General features: G+C 42.7%; 1 protein-coding gene across 2 annotated transcripts; it reads left to right on the top strand.

Moving 5' to 3' along the window:
- Positions 1 to 718: 718 nt before the first annotated feature.
- LOC109882909 (sodium/potassium-transporting ATPase subunit alpha-1-like) lies at positions 719 to 15574 on the top strand. 2 transcript variants are annotated; one of them, XM_031792753.1, is made up of 21 exons: positions 719 to 946; positions 6656 to 6781; positions 7504 to 7563; positions 8475 to 8678; positions 8817 to 8930; positions 9020 to 9154; positions 9327 to 9444; positions 9563 to 9831; positions 9928 to 10371; positions 10640 to 10832; positions 11590 to 11765; positions 11850 to 11986; positions 12141 to 12291; positions 12397 to 12565; positions 12666 to 12820; positions 12986 to 13109; positions 13262 to 13407; positions 14039 to 14169; positions 14619 to 14720; positions 15013 to 15104; positions 15356 to 15574. In XM_031792753.1, the coding sequence occupies exons 1-21, from the start codon at positions 887 to 889 to the stop codon at positions 15382 to 15384; spliced, it is 3135 nt and encodes a 1044-aa protein (XP_031648613.1). In that variant the 5' UTR covers positions 719 to 886; the 3' UTR covers positions 15385 to 15574. The 2 variants fall into 2 exon arrangements, with proteins under 2 accessions (XP_031648613.1, XP_031648614.1); XM_031792754.1 differs by lacking the exon at positions 719 to 946 and adding an exon at positions 6236 to 6395.
- The last annotated feature ends 2121 nt before the right edge of the window (positions 15575 to 17695 follow it).

Below are 17695 nucleotides of genomic sequence, written 5' to 3'. Positions count from 1 at the left end.
CTTTATTGCAGTGTGATGAGCTCTTAACCCCTCTTCCTCTTTCCTTCCTTCTACAATTCTATTTCTCATTTTCCTCTTTCCCCTGCTCTCTCTGTCCTGAAACCCTCCATCCACAACTACCCCCCCCCCCCCATCTCCCCAACTCTCTCTGTGTCCTAGTCTAGGTAGAGGACAAAGCCATGTCAAAGTAGGATGGAGAAGAGCAGGACCATCCAGGGACCACTGTTCTCATCCACAGTGATGTGTGTGTGTGTGTGTAGTTATGTGCAGTTGTGTGTGTTTCCTTTCTCTCTCTCCCTCTCTCTCTAGTCAGTGAGTGTTGGAATTCCACAGGTGTTGAGGGATTATTACAGTGTCCTTGTTGAGATTCAATTGACACAGTGGCCAATTTAGGGCAACAGCAATGAGTTCCCTCTCAAAACAAAACCTATTCACCATTGGGATATTAAACATATGAAAACAGGCCCCTGTGCTAATGCCCCAGAATCATACACTTCCGCTTTGATTGTCAGTTTTCCAAGAACTTACCTCTTTTGCAGTTATCTGGGTAGCAACAAATGAAACGGTGAGAACGGATGGGGCTCAAGCATTTCAAATACAGGTGCCAGTTCCATTTTGTGTTTGTTTGTCCACAATCGTTTTTTTAATGCAGGGAGTGGTCACCTCTAAAAAGTGTAAACACTGGTCATGTTTGCTCTAAATAAGGAGAAGTTCTCTATTTGACACACAGACACACCACACACATAGACACACACAGTTTATCTCCATATTTATCTCCTCCCTTGTCTCTGTAGCCAGTTGCACCTATGGGCTGGTATGAGATGAGGTGAGCGATGCCATAAATACCTTTGTTTGGGATCTTTGTTTCCACCCCGGAGGACAAGAGATGGTGCACTTCACTGTTCATCCATGCTGGCTGTGTTTGTCAAAGTTAGTCGAACTTTGGGTAAGCTAACTTTTGTTTGTTGGTCTGTGAATGTTTTACCGCTTGTTAAAGTATACGACAGCCATGTAAAACAATGATTTGTGTTTCAGTGACGTGTTCGGCGCAGGTTTAAAGCGCGATCAACGCTGTCTGCGAGACGCAGCATTGAAACCGTTTTGTTGGCTGTAAAGGCCTGGAGAGTTAGCGATAAGTGAATTCGTCCATAGTTGCCAATATATCTTTGCTAAGTAGAAAGGGTTGGAAGCAATTTTTCAACTAACCAGGGCCTCGTTTCCCAGAGCCTTTGTAGCGTTAATATCATCGTTAGAACCTTCTTACGATGTAGCTTTAGTAGCCCAGGTGTTTCCCAGAGCCTTTGTAGTGTTAATATCATCATTAGAACCTTCTTACGATGTAGGTTTAGTAGCCCAGGTGTTTCCCAGAGCCTTCGTTAGTAAAGCAGCTCTGAAAAACCTTTGCACATCTCTGAGTGATCCAGACCACTCGTAGAGCAGCCAAGGTGCACCGTTAGATGCTTTTTTTGCCATTCCGCATCACTGTATTCATAGAGGATCTCCGATAAACATAGAATCAACATGTTGATTCTATCTGTCTGACTGCCACTGTCGCTAACTTTAGAACGAAGTTGACTACAAATACAAAGTATCCAAAGTATTTGCAATTGTTACAAACAAGTGAAGGATAAATGAATGCTTCAAATGAAAACCGAGATGACTGCATTAAAAGATATATAGGCTGCATGGGCCCATATAGGCTATTTCAGTTATACTGAAATCTATTTCATGTTCAATCAATTAAGTTCTATTTTGCGACTAGGCTACTGTCTGTAAAAAATTTTTTTTGCCTCAATGTGTTTCATGATATGTGACAACATGTGCGCAATGACATACCCAATCTGTGATTTTGTGCATTATTATCAGGGAAGCATCATGAACCACCTCAATAGCCTTTTTGCAGACAAAAGTGGTAATCTCTCTCTAGGAGCTGATCCGTCATCACTATTGTGGAATAATTCTAATGTTAAGGTAAGATTTGAATGGACAAAGCTGACCCGAGAGCAGCGCTGCCTTTAAAAAAAATCCTATCAGTAATGACACATGGTCTAACGACGCACTTAGTGAACGTTCTCTAGGTGCTTGTTTGGGGAAACACTTAAAAAGCTGGCTCATAAATAACGATGCATCTGGTACGATCATCGTAATGCTTAAGTTACATCGCAACTGGGAAACGAGGACCTACTTTCTTCGTTCGGGAGAAAGGTGTATCTTATCAATGTCCATGTTCAGTTGCAGGTGGTTCTCCAAAAAACAGAGAAGATTCAGAAAGATAGTAAAAATCTAAGTTTTGTATCGAGAAAGAAATGCCTCATGCATGTGGTTGGATCTTTGTTTTGGTCGCACTGTGTGATGCGCTGTCATCTTTTTTTACATGTGGCCATGGACGCGTCGCATAGAAATGACTAGTTCCTGCAAAGATGTTGGGAAATGCAAGATGTCTGGCAGCTATTATGGCGAGGGAACTCCTCACTTGGTGCAAAACGTGGATTCTACAAACTTTAAAAAATACTCTCTGGTTTTGGGAGAACCACGTGCAACTAAGCACAGACATTTATAAGATAAACTTTACTTCTGAATCAAGAATGAAGAAAGTATTAGCAAAACGTTACTTAATGTTAGTTTGAATCCCTTATATTAGGTAGGTAGGATTTAAAAAAAATGTTGAGTCTGCCCGAAGTGAATGAGCTGGTATTCAGGCAAAAGATTTGGTGTTGCTTTGGCAGTCCAACTAGTTGAATCTTCTTTGTTGTATGTTTTGTTTGTACATTTGTCTTATTTTGTTACCACTTCCCCAGAGCCTTCCAGGGCTTGTTGTCTTTTGGGGGGTTATTTTGTTACCACTTCCCCAGAGCCTTCCAGGGCTTGTTGTCTTTTGGGGGGTTATTTTGTTACCACTTCCCCAGAGCCTTCCAGGGCTTGTTGTCTTTTGGGGGGTTATTTTGTTACCACTTCCCCAGAGCCTTCCAGGGCTTGTTGTCTTTTGGGGGGTTATTTTGTTACCACTTCCCCAGAGCCTTCCAGGGCTTGTTGTCTTTTGGGGGGTTATTTTGTTACCACTTCCCCAGAGCCTTCCAGGGCTTGTTGTCTTTTGGGGGGTTATTTTGTTACCACTTCCCCAGAGCCTTCCAGGGCTTGTTGTCTTTTGGGGGGTTATTTTGTTACCACTTCCCCAGAGCCTTCCAGGGCTTGTTGTCTTTTGGGGGGTTATTTTGTTACCACTTCCCCAGAGCCTTCCAGGGCTTGTTGTCTTTTGGGGGGTTATTTTGTTACCACTTCCCCAGAGCCTTCCAGGGCTTGTTGTCTTTTGGGGGGTTATTTTGTTACCACTTCCCCAGAGCCTTCCAGGGCTTGTTGTCTTTTGGGGGGTTATTTTGTTACCACTTCCCCAGAGCCTTCCAGGGCTTGTTGTCTTTTGGGGGGTTATTTTGTTACCACTTCCCCAGAGCCTTCCAGGGCTTGTTGTCTTTTGGGGGGTTATTTTGTTACCACTTCCCCAGAGCCTTCCAGGGCTTGTTGTCTTTTGGGGGGTTATTTTGTTACCACTTCCCCAGAGCCTTCCAGGGCTTGTTGTCTTTTGGGGGGTTATTTTGTTACCACTTCCCCAGAGCCTTCCAGGGCTTGTTGTCTTTTGGGGGGTTATTTTGTTACCACTTCCCCAGAGCCTTCCAGGGCTTGTTGTCTTTTGGGGGGTTATTTTGTTACCACTTCCCCAGAGCCTTCCAGGGCTTGTTGTCTTTTGGGGGGTTATTTTGTTACCACTTCCCCAGAGCCTTCCAGGGCTTGTTGTCTTTTGGGGGGTTATTTTGTTACCACTTCCCCAGAGCCTTCCAGGGCTTGTTGTCTTTTGGGGGGTTATTTTGTTACCACTTCCCCAGAGCCTTCCAGGGCTTGTTGTCTTTTGGGGGGTTATTTTGTTACCACTTCCCCAGAGCCTTCCAGGGCTTGTTGTCTTTTGGGGGGTTATTTTGGTTAGAGAGCAGTGGCAAGTCTTAAGAATTAATGTGTGTGTTTAGCATGCTAATTATCACAAGTGTGTTATCTTTCAAAGAATGTTTCATATTGAGTATGATATCTAACAGAGAATGTTTCATATTGAGTATGATATCTAACAAAGAATGTTTCATATTGAGTATGATATCTAACAAAGAATGTTTCATATTGAGTATGATATCTAACAGAGAATGTTTCATATTGAGTATGATATCTAACAGAGAATGTTTCATATTGAGTATGCTATCTAACAGAGAATGTTTCATATTGAGTATGCTATCGAACAGAGAATGTTTCATATTGAGTATGATACCTAACAGAGAATGTTTCATATTGAGTATGATATCTAACAGAGAATGTTTCATATTGAGTATGCTATCGAACAGAGAATGTTTCATATTGAGTATGATATCTAACAAAGAATTTTTCATATTGAGTATGCTATCGAACAAAGAATGTTTCATATTGAGTATGCTATCGAACAAAGAATGTTTCATCAGGTCTTACAAATATTTTGAATCACAAGTGTAATATCTTACAATGATTGTGAATATACTTTATCTAAGTTTGCATGATATTCTCCTTGAAGTGTTTTACATGCAAGGTTTGAGTCTTGGAGACTTTGTAGTATTTCTTGCCCTGCTGCTAATCCATTGTTTGTGCCCTCTATGTTAATAAACCTTGGCACTTTGGTTAACTATTGTTCATCTCAATCATTTGACAGACCTGTGCTTAACTTGTCCTGAGGACCTCCCCTCGTGTATAAAAAAGGTGGCGCAGTACCGTTTGCATATCTCTAAAAACACACACTCTCTTTCAGAAACTCCCTCACCTTTTCTGTCTACCCATCTCTCTTTTCTGTCTACCCATCTCTCTTTTCTATCTACCCATCTCTCTTGTCTGTCTACCCATCTCTATTTTCTGTCTACCCATCTCTCTTTTCTGTCTACCCATCTCTCTTTTCTATCTACCCATCTCTCTTGTCTGTCTACCCATCTCTCTTTTCTGTCTACCCATCTCTCTTTTCTGTCTACCCATCTCTCTTGTCTGTCTACCCATCTCTCTTTTCTATCTACCCATCTCTCTTTTCTATCTACCCATCTCTCTTTTCTATCTACCCATCTCTCTTTTCTGTCTACCCATCTCTCTTTTCTGTCTACCCATCTCTCTTTTCTATCTACCCATCTATCATGTCATTATTTCCCTCTCTAAATCTCCATATACACTCCACAAAGTATAACAGCTACTATGGAAGAATTCCCATATCGCCGATTTAAGAGAGTATGGCTTACCAACTTTAAAGGTTTGCACTTTTTTGTAAAATGAATAAAGTCTATTTGATTATGTTGGGTTCTTAATAAAGTATAAAAGTTTTGATGTTGCTATTATTTAAATAAACTGGTGTTACACCCCCCCCCCCCCCCCCCCCCCTATCTCTCTTACCGCCCGCCTCTCCCCACAGACTGACAACCACAAACAGCCAGACATTTACTAAACAGACACCCACGGCACTCCACCCTACCTCCTGAAGTACAACCTCTCCCTGAGTGTGTCAAGGTTACGCACTCTTCCCCACGGCCTCCATCTTAACCTGTGGATTTACATGTGACAGCAAAGGTCAAGGAATGAATGTGCTGGGACGTTGTCCAGTTGGAAGGCAGATAAGATGGCCTCTGGGTCAAAGTCAGTATTGTTTGTTATAATTGCAACAACCAACATGCCACCGAACAAAGGCTCATGGCCTTGGTTTCTATACTGGCAACTTATGTTTCAAATGTGAGAATGAATGTACAAACACAGTTGTTTATGCTCGCTTCAACAGCTTTTCGGGATATTATTTAGCTTCAAAGGTGCAGGGTTTCTTTCAAATCAACCAACAAGTGAGAAAGTAAGTGCAGCAGAGAGAAAGAAAATGATCTTTATTCATTAATTGTCCTCGTTCTTTTCCATTCCACTCCACACTGTTATTACTGTCAACTTCTTTTCCATTCCACTACACACTGTTATTACCATCAACGTCAGATGGATTCTTTCTTTCAGGGGCCTTGTCGTCAAAATGACCAAGCTGTATAGGTGAAGGTTGAATAAATAAATAAATGACATTTCACAGATCCCCCTCCTCCTCCCCAACCCCTCCCATCCTCAGCCCCCTCTCCACTCACCTGCCTCATTCTTCCTGTGTACCTCCCCTTGGGCAGGTAAACCAGTCGGGTATATAAATATATTCAAACCTCAGTTAGCTATCCAGGGAGCTCTGGGGTGACTCGAGACATCGAGAAGTGAGAGAGAGAAGTGTAAACGTGTAACAGGTGGAGTTTCTCAGGATAAGGAGCAAGTATATTCTCTTTACAAACCACTGGGATTGAGAGTCCTAGAACAGCAGTGCAAGGATGGGGCTTGGAGTAAGTCTGGATTTCACTTTTAAGTATCAGGATTTGGATTTACTTATATTGTGTCCTTCCAACTTTAAAAAAATCTGTCGTTTTGTTTTGCAGTTCATATTAAAAGTTTAGCCCTCGGTTCATGGCTGCTTCTTAGTTTTTAAAATAAAGTTCTATATTTGATAAAGTTCTGAATGCACTGCTTATCTAAGCCCTCATTAGGAAAGAGGCACATCGATAGTTCACACTTTCTCATCATTAACGTACCTTCTGATATACAGAAGGGGAAAGATGATTATAAGCTGGCGGCGACCTCCGAGGACAATGGAAATAAAAAGAGCAAAAAGGAGGTGAAGAAAGCAAAGGAGAAGAAGGACATGGACGATCTGAAAAAGGAAGTTGACCTGGTGAGGAAAACTGATTATTTATTAAATTACTAATTATATTCATCTCATTTTGTTGACATGAACAATGCACATTTATCCATATACAATTTACACATCAAAGCACTGGAGATGGCTGCAAAAATGTTCATCCGTAGTCCCAGAGATGATTTAAATAGTGTGATATAGCATCAAAACTATTTCAGCAAGAAAAGACTAAGGTAAACAGTAAAGCCTATTAATCTCTATGGATCAGAAAAGGTACAACACACAACCTTTCAAATGTGCAACAAGCTCTGTAGTTTCTAGACTTGCATTTGGGTACTCATTAGCATTTTAATTGACTTACTATTACTCTGCAGTGAGTCTTGGGTTTCAAAACCCCAATGGCCTGCGTTTAAACTTCAGAGGAACAGTAGCATATCTTTGGAAACGGCTTTTTTAAATACATGGAGCAGAATAAAAACGTGTGTGCCCTGTGCAGAACCTTTTCAGGGCAGAAATGTGAACCAGACAATTCCATCCATCATAAAGAAACACATGACTTATCTTTGGTTTATATTGAAATCGATGCAGCATAACCTCATCATACCTAGGATCATTTCAAATGGTTTGAGGAATGTGTTTCATTAACTATGCATGTGCTGCATATACTTTCGCCATGGGGAAAAGTTGAGAGAACTCCCTAGTTCAACAAGCAACTGTTTCTTTCTTTCTCAATCTCTCTCTCCCTCTCTCTGATTTAGGATGACCACAAGTTGACCTTGGATGAACTTCATAAGAAATACGGCACAGACTTAGCCAGGGTGAGTGAGTGAATATGTGTGTGCCTCTGTTTTTTAAAACTGACAACCAGTTGTATCAGCTGCTCCTACGGATGATTTCTGACTGTAATTTGAAGCGCATTGAGGTCGTGGAGGTTACGGCACGAGGTCATATCGTAGGTAGAACTCCATCTGCCTTCTAAGTCATGATCACATCATTATCTACCACTGAATCTTTGAACATGAAACACATCTATGTCTTCCTAAAGTTTCACAGAGTTTGTCAAACATATATTTTCCGATTGTGTGACTCCCATTACATTCTTTTCATTTTATTTTTTGAATCCTTTATTTAACCAGAGTAGTCACATTGAGATGTACATCTCTTTTACAAGTGAGCCGTGGCCAGAAAAGTGGCATACATAGTAAACACAGCATAAAAACACAACATCAGACATGACAGTGAGTGGAAGTTAAAACGCTGCATAGAACACATGGATGAGACTTTCTCCATTTGTGTGACAGCAAGTCAGATTCACATGAACAATTTTTAACAAGCCATAGGTTGGTCTAATGCAGGGGACACAATATCTGCAATATCAGCTTTGTGTGGAGTACAATTAGGACAGGCCTAAACATTGTTTTGTGTGGAAAGGATAACAGTTAAACACTGTTTTGGTGATGGCGCACAGATAATGATCTGTTGATATTTGATCCAGGGATTAAGCAGAATTTCCACTACAAGGGCCACATTCACACGGGAACATTGAAAGCACTATGTAGTGATGAGGGGCGAGGTATGGGGGGGAGATTTTCTTGCCGACAAAAGGGGAGGGGAAAGTTTTGAGTTCCATAGGTAATCACTCTACTGCCTCTTCCTGCTTTCCTCCCTCCTCCTTTCTCTTCACTCTACCTTTCCCTCTCTCCTTCTCTCTCATCCCTCCCCCATCCAGGGTCTATCCTCAGCTCGGGCTAAGGAGATCCTTCTTCGTGATGGCCCCAACACCCTGACCCCTCCTCCCACTACCCCTGAGTGGGTGAAGTTCTGCAGGCAGCTCTTTGGTGGGTTCTCTATGCTCCTATGGATTGGTGCTATGCTCTGCTTCCTGGCCTACGGAATCCAGGCCGCCTCCGAGGATGAGCCAGCTAATGATAATGTGAGAATTATAGAATTCTGAGATAATTTGAGACTTAACAAAAACTACAATGCCTCTAGTGCCTGAAAGGGTTTTCTTATTTAACCGTAACGTAATAGTCTCATAGTCTTCCTCCCTCTTTGTTTCTGTCCCTCACAGTTGTACCTGGGTGTGGTGCTCTCTGTTGTCGTCATTGTCACTGGCTGTTTCTCCTACTACCAAGAGGCCAAGAGCTCAAAGATCATGGACTCCTTCAAGAACCTGGTCCCACAGGTTAGACTTCTGCCTGTTCAAACACCTCTGAGAAGAACTTGATTGTATTGTCATGTCTACGGATTGTAATCCTGTCACCTGCCTTGTAGCAAGCCCTGGTTGTCCGTGACGGTGAGAAGAAGAACATCAACGCTGAAGAAGTGGTGGTTGGAGATCTGGTGGAGGTGAAAGGAGGAGATAGGATCCCAGCTGATTTGCGTATTGTCTCTGCCAGTGGCTGCAAGGTGAGTACTTTACAATCCCAAAAAACTTGCCGGAGACCAAAACGATTAAAAACAGCACAAAATGTTGTCATATTATATGACAAACTGTCCTGAACTGTTTCGGATGGGAAGCATGCGGACACCTTTAGTGTCATTCAATGTTGTATTAATGCAATTCTCTTTTCTCACTCAGGTGGACAACTCCTCCCTCACTGGTGAATCTGAGCCCCAGACACGTACTCCGGATTTCTCCAATGACAACCCCCTGGAGACAAGGAACATTGCCTTCTTCTCTACCAACTGTGTTGAAGGTAAATACCTTCAGTAACTAGCTGTAGTGATTTAATAGTTCAAATAACTAGTTCAAATAACTAAATGTATCACTTAACCATTTTGTGATTCTAAACCATATTCTCCATGTTTTGTCAGGAACTGCCAGAGGTATCGTCATCAACACTGGTGACCACACTGTCATGGGTCGTATCGCTACCTTGGCCACGAGTCTGGAGGGTGGGAAGACGCCTATAGCCAAAGAGATTGAGCACTTTATCCACATCATCACCGGTGTGGCCGTCTTCCTGGGCGTGTCTTTCTTCGTCCTCTCCCTCATTCTGGGATATGGTTGGCTGGAAGCTGTCATCTTCCTCATTGGAATCATTGTTGCTAATGTGCCAGAGGGTCTCTTGGCTACTGTAACTGTGAGTACTGATGAAATGTAATGTTTAACAAAAACTTCAGTCCTAACAACAAAACGTGTTGATTATTTAACTGTCTAATATGGCTTTCTATCGTAGGTGTGCTTAACTCTGACTGCCAAGCGTATGGCCAAGAAGAACTGCCTGGTGAAGAATCTTGAAGCTGTTGAGACCCTTGGCTCCACCTCCACCATTTGCTCTGACAAGACCGGAACCCTGACTCAGAACAGAATGACCGTGGCTCACATGTGGTTCGACAACCAGATTCATGAGGCTGACACCACAGAGAATCAGAGTGGTACCTGCTTCGACAAAAGCTCTGCCACCTGGGCTTCCCTGGCTAGAGTCGCTGGCCTGTGCAACCGCGCCGTCTTCCTGGCAGAACAGAACAATGTACCTATCCTCAAGAGAGATGTGGCTGGTGATGCTTCAGAGTCTGCCCTGCTGAAGTGTATCGAGTTGTGCTGCGGGTCTGTCAAAGACATGAGAGAAAAGTACAGCAAGATCGCTGAGATTCCCTTCAACTCCACCAACAAATATCAGGTAACCACATGCACTCTTTGCGGTATCTGTGGGTTAACAACGGGTTAAACTGAGTTTTAGAAGGTGGTGTGATAGACTCAAAATCAGGATGGATGGATGGCTTTTCTCAATCAGCTTGGAAATGCCACTTTGTATTGACATCCAATAAGTTGCCAGAACTTTAGTTTTCCATGCACTGTAGGCTACTTACTGGTCATTGCCTGCAAATTTTAATTTAAACTCTTTTCATGGTGTCATCTGATCAAAAAACAATTAATTTCGCCCCTAGCTCTCCATTCATAAGAACATCGTGGCCGGAGAGTCCAATCACCTACTGGTGATGAAGGGAGCCCCTGAGAGGATTCTGGACCGCTGCTCCACCATTTTGATTCAGGGCAAAGAACAGCCTCTGGATGACGAGTTGAAGGAAGCCTTCCAGAAAGCTTACGAAGAGCTGGGAGGGCTGGGAGAGAGAGTGCTGGGTAAGAGGGCACCAATATGGGAAAATATGCATTCAAAGGTTTTGGACTGAATAGAACAGTGGTATTCAAAATTTTTCAGTGGGGACCCCATTTTTTCAACCAGAATTTCTTGTGACCCCACCCCAAATCTAATGACATAACATAGAGGCAATCTGGAGTTACTACATCTTTTATCCTCAATTTTTTGACGTATTGATAAGTACCTATTGATTCTTGAAGATTATAACTGAATAAATGCCTAATTAGTTCAACTGTCGTAAACCATCATAACCCAAAATATAAGCTTTTTTTTACTCTAATGTTTGTAAACAAAGTAAATGTAAAACAAAACTGAATAGCCTCAAAACATGGTTAAACATGGTTAAACATGGTTAAACATGGTTAAACATGGTTAAACTATTATTTTGATATCATGGATGGCCAATCCTTGCATCCATAGCTCTGTCTTATGAGGGGTATCATTTCTCCAGCCCCATCCCTCAGCTTTTTACCGAACCAGCTGTGGGGAGCCAGCTTTCTTATTGTTTCAACTGCTGATTGCCGCTTTAAATTTTCAACAAATAACCTTCAATTCATTACATTTTCAAAATTAAAAGAAACCAATAACAAAAAAATCTTTCTCAAAACCTTTTTTATATTGTCCCAACATGATCTGTACTCTTCATTTATTTCTTTGTGACTACAATCCAGTTCGACCCCGACTGGTCTAGAACATGAAGAATTTGTTGTGGCGTGTCTGACTCTGTGTCTTTTTCAGGTTTCTGTCATTTCCAGCTTCCTGATGACCAGTTCGCTGAGGGCTTCCAGTTCGATTGTGAAGAGGTGAACTTCCCAACTGAGAATCTGTGCTTTGTTGGACTAATGTCCATGATTGACCCTCCCCGTGCTGCTGTGCCTGACGCTGTAGGAAAGTGCAGGAGTGCTGGAATCAAGGTATGGCAATATCATACTAAACACAAGACTCTTCAGTCAATCCACATAGCAGCCACTGCGATCAGACCACTCCTCTTCCCTTAGGTTATCATGGTCACTGGTGATCATCCCATCACTGCTAAAGCCATTGCCAAGGGTGTGGGCATCATTTCTGAAGGAAACGAGACTGTTGAGGACATCGCTGCTCGTCTGAAAATCCCAGTTTCTGAGGTCAATCCAAGGTATTTGCAATTTGTTTGGGATCATTTCAGTTATGTCATCATACTGTCTACACTTAAAGAGGGGTTGACAGAAACATTTATTTAGCCTTTTTGGGGCATCATCAGAACAGACCAATACAAGCCCCTATATTTAGCTTATATTTGTACCCTCCAGAGATGCCAAGGCCTGTGTTGTCCACGGTGGAGAGCTGAAGGACCTGTCAGCCGAACAGTTGGATGACATTTTGGCCCATCACACTGAGATTGTGTTTGCCAGAACTTCTCCTCAGCAGAAGCTGATCATTGTGGAGGGCTGCCAGCGTCAGGTACTATTTTATTGAAATAATTCATGCTCATGAGTCAGTCAGGATGATTGCATCTCACTTTTGGAGTTTCTAACATCTGTAAACACCTCTCTTACTTATCCACAGGGTGCTATTGTAGCTGTGACAGGTGATGGTGTGAATGATTCTCCTGCTCTGAAGAAGGCTGACATAGGTGTTGCTATGGGTATCTCTGGATCTGACGTCTCCAAGCAGGCTGCAGACATGATCCTCCTGGATGACAACTTTGCCTCCATCGTGACTGGTGTTGAAGAGGGTAAGAGAAGCTATGGCAATGACCATCAATCTGCTGGGTTTTTCCATCCTTCTCTCATCACCCTGACTATTCCTTCCCCCAATCCTCTATTTCCCCTCAGGCCGTCTGATCTTTGACAACTTGAAGAAGTCCATCGCCTACACCCTGACCAGTAATATTCCAGAAATCTCACCTTTCCTCCTCTTCATCATCGCCAACATTCCACTGCCCCTAGGAACCGTCACCATCCTCTGTATCGACTTGGGAACTGATATGGTGGGTCTTTCAGATGTGGATACTCCTCCTTTGTGAACAATCTGATCATGTGTTCTGCTGTGTTATGAAGAACAATGTACATGATCATTTTAGAGTTTGTTTGGAAAGGTCTTTGAACTAACATCAATGTTACCAACGATGATCTTTCCCATCATTACCTTCAAGGTCCCAGCTATCTCCCTGGCCTATGAAGAAGCTGAGAACGACATCATGAAGAGACAGCCCAGAAACCCCAAAACTGACAAACTGGTGAATGAGAGGCTCATTAGCATAGCCTACGGTCAAATTGGTAAGGAGTAAATTTGGCCCTTCTTCTGTTTTGCCTGCCTTTACCGGGTCTTGTTGCGTTGTATGTTGGCCAGTCAGTTTCATAGCAAATTAACAATCTGATCAATGTCTCTTCACTGACAAAAATACTCTCTTCATTTTTACTCTTCACAGGTATGATGCAGGCCACAGCCGGATTCTTCACATACTTTGTTATCCTGGCTGAGAACGGGTTCTTGCCCATGGATTTGCTGGGTATGCGTGTGGACTGGGACAACAAGATAATGAACGACATGGAGGACAGCTACGGCCAGCAGTGGGTATGTACACAAACACCGCCCTGCTTTTTGTTGTACTAATGGATTAGCATTGGCCTTGTTTTGATCTGATAAGTTCTCGATAAGAGCTTTTTCAATCTCTCTCCCAATTGTTTTATTTAGTTTATTCCAGCATACATGGCAGCTGAAAGCTGAATTGCGTATATATCTGGAAATTCAAGATAACAAAATAAATCAGTAAATCTGATACATTATCAAGAAAGTTGAGAAGTCATGGATGGGATCACGGATCAGGGTTGATGCACAGCTTGCATTTCGGATAGTCAGCAGAGGAAATATCGATTGTCTTGAGAAAGACGGAGCACCTCAGTCACAGCCAGGGATTCAGACAGACAGGTCCGTAGCCCCAGCAATGCACCTCACTGGCCCCAACAGTCCTCTCCGTTATTTTGGGCTTCGTCAATAGCTTGCTACTATTCCTCCAGAACTACCATTTGTGAATGCCACTGCTGCCGCCGGCACACAGGTTCACCACACATTTGGTAACAGAGTAGTCAGTAATCTTCACTACTGTAATGTACAAATGTAAGAAACATATGTCCTCTCACTCTTCTTTTTTCCATATGTCTCTCTACACACTCTCTCTTTCTATGGTCTATGATGCATCCTTCAGACATATGAGCGCAGAAAGATTGTGGAGTTCACCTGCCACACAGCATTCTTCGCCAGTATTGTAGTTGTACAGTGGGCTGATTTGATCATCTGTAAGACCAGGAGGAACTCCATCCTTCAGCAGGGAATGAAGTGAGTACACATATCGATCTTTGTGGTCTTGGTCTAGGTCTGCATCCTAAGAGTTTTTTTCTGAAGCTTGATCTTCACTGCTCTGGTCTTGACTTACACATCACCAGAATCAGAATCAACTTTATTCACCAAGTACATTTACACATACTCACAATTGTACTTGGTGATATGGTGCTGCTAGCAATAGACAACATTAAAGGCCAGAATACATACAGAACAATTTACACAAAGTTTATATACATTATATACATTACACCCTTCCTTTGGGAGTGTGTGTCCCCACATTTCTCTATACCACCATCCCATTTCTGACACCAATGTAGCAAATTCAGGGGGTTTGCCAGAGGGGAGTTAATGTGCATACAGCCCTGCAAGTGACTTCTAAATCAATATCCACCCTGTTGGTATCAAATCCATGACTTTTCCCCCCTTTTTTTCTCCCATTTCAGGAACCGTATTCTCATCTTCGGACTGTTTGAGGAAACTGCCCTGGCTGTCTTCCTGTCCTACTGTCCTGGAATGGATGTCGCCCTCAGAATGTACCCCCTCAAGTGAGTAGACCCTTCTGATTCTCTTCTGTATATCAGCTTGGAACAAAGCTCACCCGTTTTAAAAGATGAGTGGTAAAATGGATGGATATTGCAATGGGTGGAGGAGACTACTGTGGCCTCAGAATCAGTTGGGGTTCACTAGTTAGCTGAAGTGTAATGGGGTTTACTGCCCAACCAAGAGAGAAAATAACATTTTACATTTAGGGGCCCTGTAAGCGCTGTACCTCGCTGTTTTACGCTCAACTTAATCTCTTTATTCTTTTCTTCTCTCTTTCCTTCTCTCTTTCCTCAGGCCTTGCTGGTGGTTCTGTGCCTTACCCTACTCTCTGCTCATCTTCCTCTATGATGAGGGTAGGAGATACATCCTGCGCCGAAACCCAGGAGGTAAGTGCTCAGGGACTATGGACGAAAACAATCTGTTAAGATAGCGTCGCCAATTTTCCATCAAAGTTAATTATTGTGTGACAATAGCATGCAGGATTGGGAAGGACAAATTGGCATGCAGGATTGGGAAGGACAAATTGGCATGCAGGATTGGGAAGGACAAATTATTTAATTTGTCTCATGGAGATTTTCAGTGACGAGATGAAATCTAACTAATTGTGTTCTTCTCTCTGAATTTTCTCTTCTTTAAGGTTGGGTGGAACAGGAGACCTACTACTGACAAAAAGAGGCTATCCCCAGGATCACTCAACGTCACTCTGCTGCTACATCTCAACCAACAACATTACACTACATTTCAATCTGCTACATTACCATTACATCCAATGAACACTGTGATGGTGCACTCAGCTGCATTGAGGAGTTCTTAATTGTGATAATGCAAATTGAAATAAACATCACTTCAACACTAATGCTTAAGACTGTATTCATTTTTTGTTGTCTGAATTATTTAGATTTTATTGGTTTGGATTTAATGTAAGACATGTAGGCTTAAATTGTGTTGTATATATGGGAGAAATAACCTAGTATAGTTGTGTCTTATTTGTTTAAAGTCAATGTCCAGTATTTGCATAGTTCTATGAAATATGACTTACAATGAATTACAATATGAGTGAAATTGTTTTTACTTCCAAAAAGTTGTATTGAAGTATGTTAAAAAGCAGCTTTTCTGTGTTTGAATGGTGTGGGCGTACTCCAACAAAAGAATGGTGTGGTCGTATACTGGTCAATTAAAATATTCAACAGCTGATTGGCCAGCTCTGCCAATATGTCAACGTCATGTCATGGTATATGAGGAAATAGCAATAATTTTTTTAACACTGTTTGAGGTGGGGCTTTTTTTCTCTAATTTATGCTTTGGCCAGAAATATGAGTGAGTATACAATGAGTCATCAACATTATTTGGGTGTGAGTTAATAGAATATTAACTTTTAAAAAGTTTTATAGTTACTTTTAAGGTCAGATGTTTTTATCTCAATATCAAATCATTTCTGGTTAACAATTAAGTACCTTACTGTGATTGTTTTCAATTAAAATGGTAAAAAATATACAAAAATAGCTTCTTTAAGAAAAAATAGCACAGCCGAGAGCTGCCCAGTGACACGAGCCCACCAGACGAGCTAAACTACTTCTATGCTCGCTTCAAGGCAAATAACACTGAAACATGGGGGCCTCCCGGGTGGCGCAGTGGTTAAAGGCGCAGCGCTAGCTGTGCCACCAGAGACCCTGGGTTCGCACCCAGGCTCTGTCGCAACCGGCCGCGACCGGGAGGTCCGTGGGGCGACGCACAATTGGTCTACTGGGTTAGGGAGGGTTTGGCCAGTAGGGATAACCTTGTCTCAACCTTAACCTTGTGTGCAGTGCACACTAACCAAGGTCACCAGGTGCACGGTGTTTCCTCCGACACATTGGTGCGGGTAGCTTGGTTGGTTGAAATAAGAATGTGTTCTTTAAGTTTGACTTAACCTTAAATAAAGGTTCTAAATTTAAAAAATCGGCATATTAAAAAAATCGGCAAATTGGCGCCCAAAAATACAGATTTCCGATTGTTATGAAAACTTTAAATCGGACCTAATTAATCGGCCATTCCGATTAATCGGTCGACCTCTAGTAACAACACATCCGCCACGCTGATCCTCAACACAGGGGCCCCTCAGGGGTGCGTGCTCAGTCCCCTCCTGTACTCCCTGTTCACTCATGACTGCACGGCAAGGCACAACTCCAACACCATTATTAAATTTGCCGATGACACAACAGTTGTGGACCTGATCACCCACAATGACGAGAGGTCAGAGACCTGGCCGTGTGGTCCCAGGACAACAACCTCTCCCTCAACGTGATCAAGACAAAGGAGATGATTGTCCTCATTCTCATCGACGGGGCTGCAGTGGAGCAGGTTGAGAGCTTCAAGTTCCTTAGTGTCCACATCACCAATAAACTAACATGGTCCAAGCACACCAACACAGTTGTGAAGAGGGCACAAAAAAACCTATTCCCCCTCAGGAGACTGGAAAGATTTGGCATGGGTCCTTAGATGCTCAAAAGGTTCTACAGCTGCACCATCAAGAGCATCCTGGTTGCATCACTGCCTGGTATGGCAACTGCTCTGCCTCCGACAGCAAGGCACTACAGAGGGTAGTGCAAACGGCCCAGTACATCACTGGGGCCAAGCTTACTGCCATCCAGGATCTCTATACCAGGCGGTGTCAGAGGAAGGCCCTAACAATTGTCAAAGACTCCAGCCACCCTAGTCATAGACTGTTTTCTCTGCTACCGCATGGCAAGCGGTAACAGAGCACCAAGTCTATGTCCAAGAGGCTTCTAAACAGCTTCTACCCCCAAGCCATAAGACTCCTGAACATCTAGACAAATGCTACCCAGACTATTTTCAGTGCTCCCCCCTCTCCCCCTTTTTACACCACTGCTACTCTCTGTTGTCATCTATGCATAGTCACTTTAATAACTCTACCTACATGTACATACTACCTCAACTAACCGGTGCCCCCGCACATTGACTCTGTATCGGTACGACC

This window comes from Oncorhynchus kisutch, linkage group LG16 (genome assembly GCF_002021735.2).
Source record: "Oncorhynchus kisutch isolate 150728-3 linkage group LG16, Okis_V2, whole genome shotgun sequence".
In the NCBI taxonomy this organism is placed as follows: Eukaryota; Metazoa; Chordata; class Actinopteri; order Salmoniformes; family Salmonidae; genus Oncorhynchus; species Oncorhynchus kisutch.
This window is presented reverse-complemented; position numbering and strand designations above follow the sequence as displayed.

What these genes read in the sequence shown, in the direction of transcription:
- LOC109882909 (XM_031792753.1), top strand. Translation starts at nt 887, where the DNA reads ATGGTGCACTTCACTGTTCATCCATGCTGGCTGTGTTTGTCAAAGTTA. An exon ending in ATGAGCCAGCTAATGATAAT is followed by an intron (nt 8,679 to 8,816) that starts GTGAGAATTATA and finishes TGTCCCTCACAG; the next exon opens with TTGTACCTGGGTGTGGTGCT. An exon ending in CGTGACTGGTGTTGAAGAGG is followed by an intron (nt 12,566 to 12,665) that starts GTAAGAGAAGCT and finishes ATTTCCCCTCAG; the next exon opens with GCCGTCTGATCTTTGACAAC.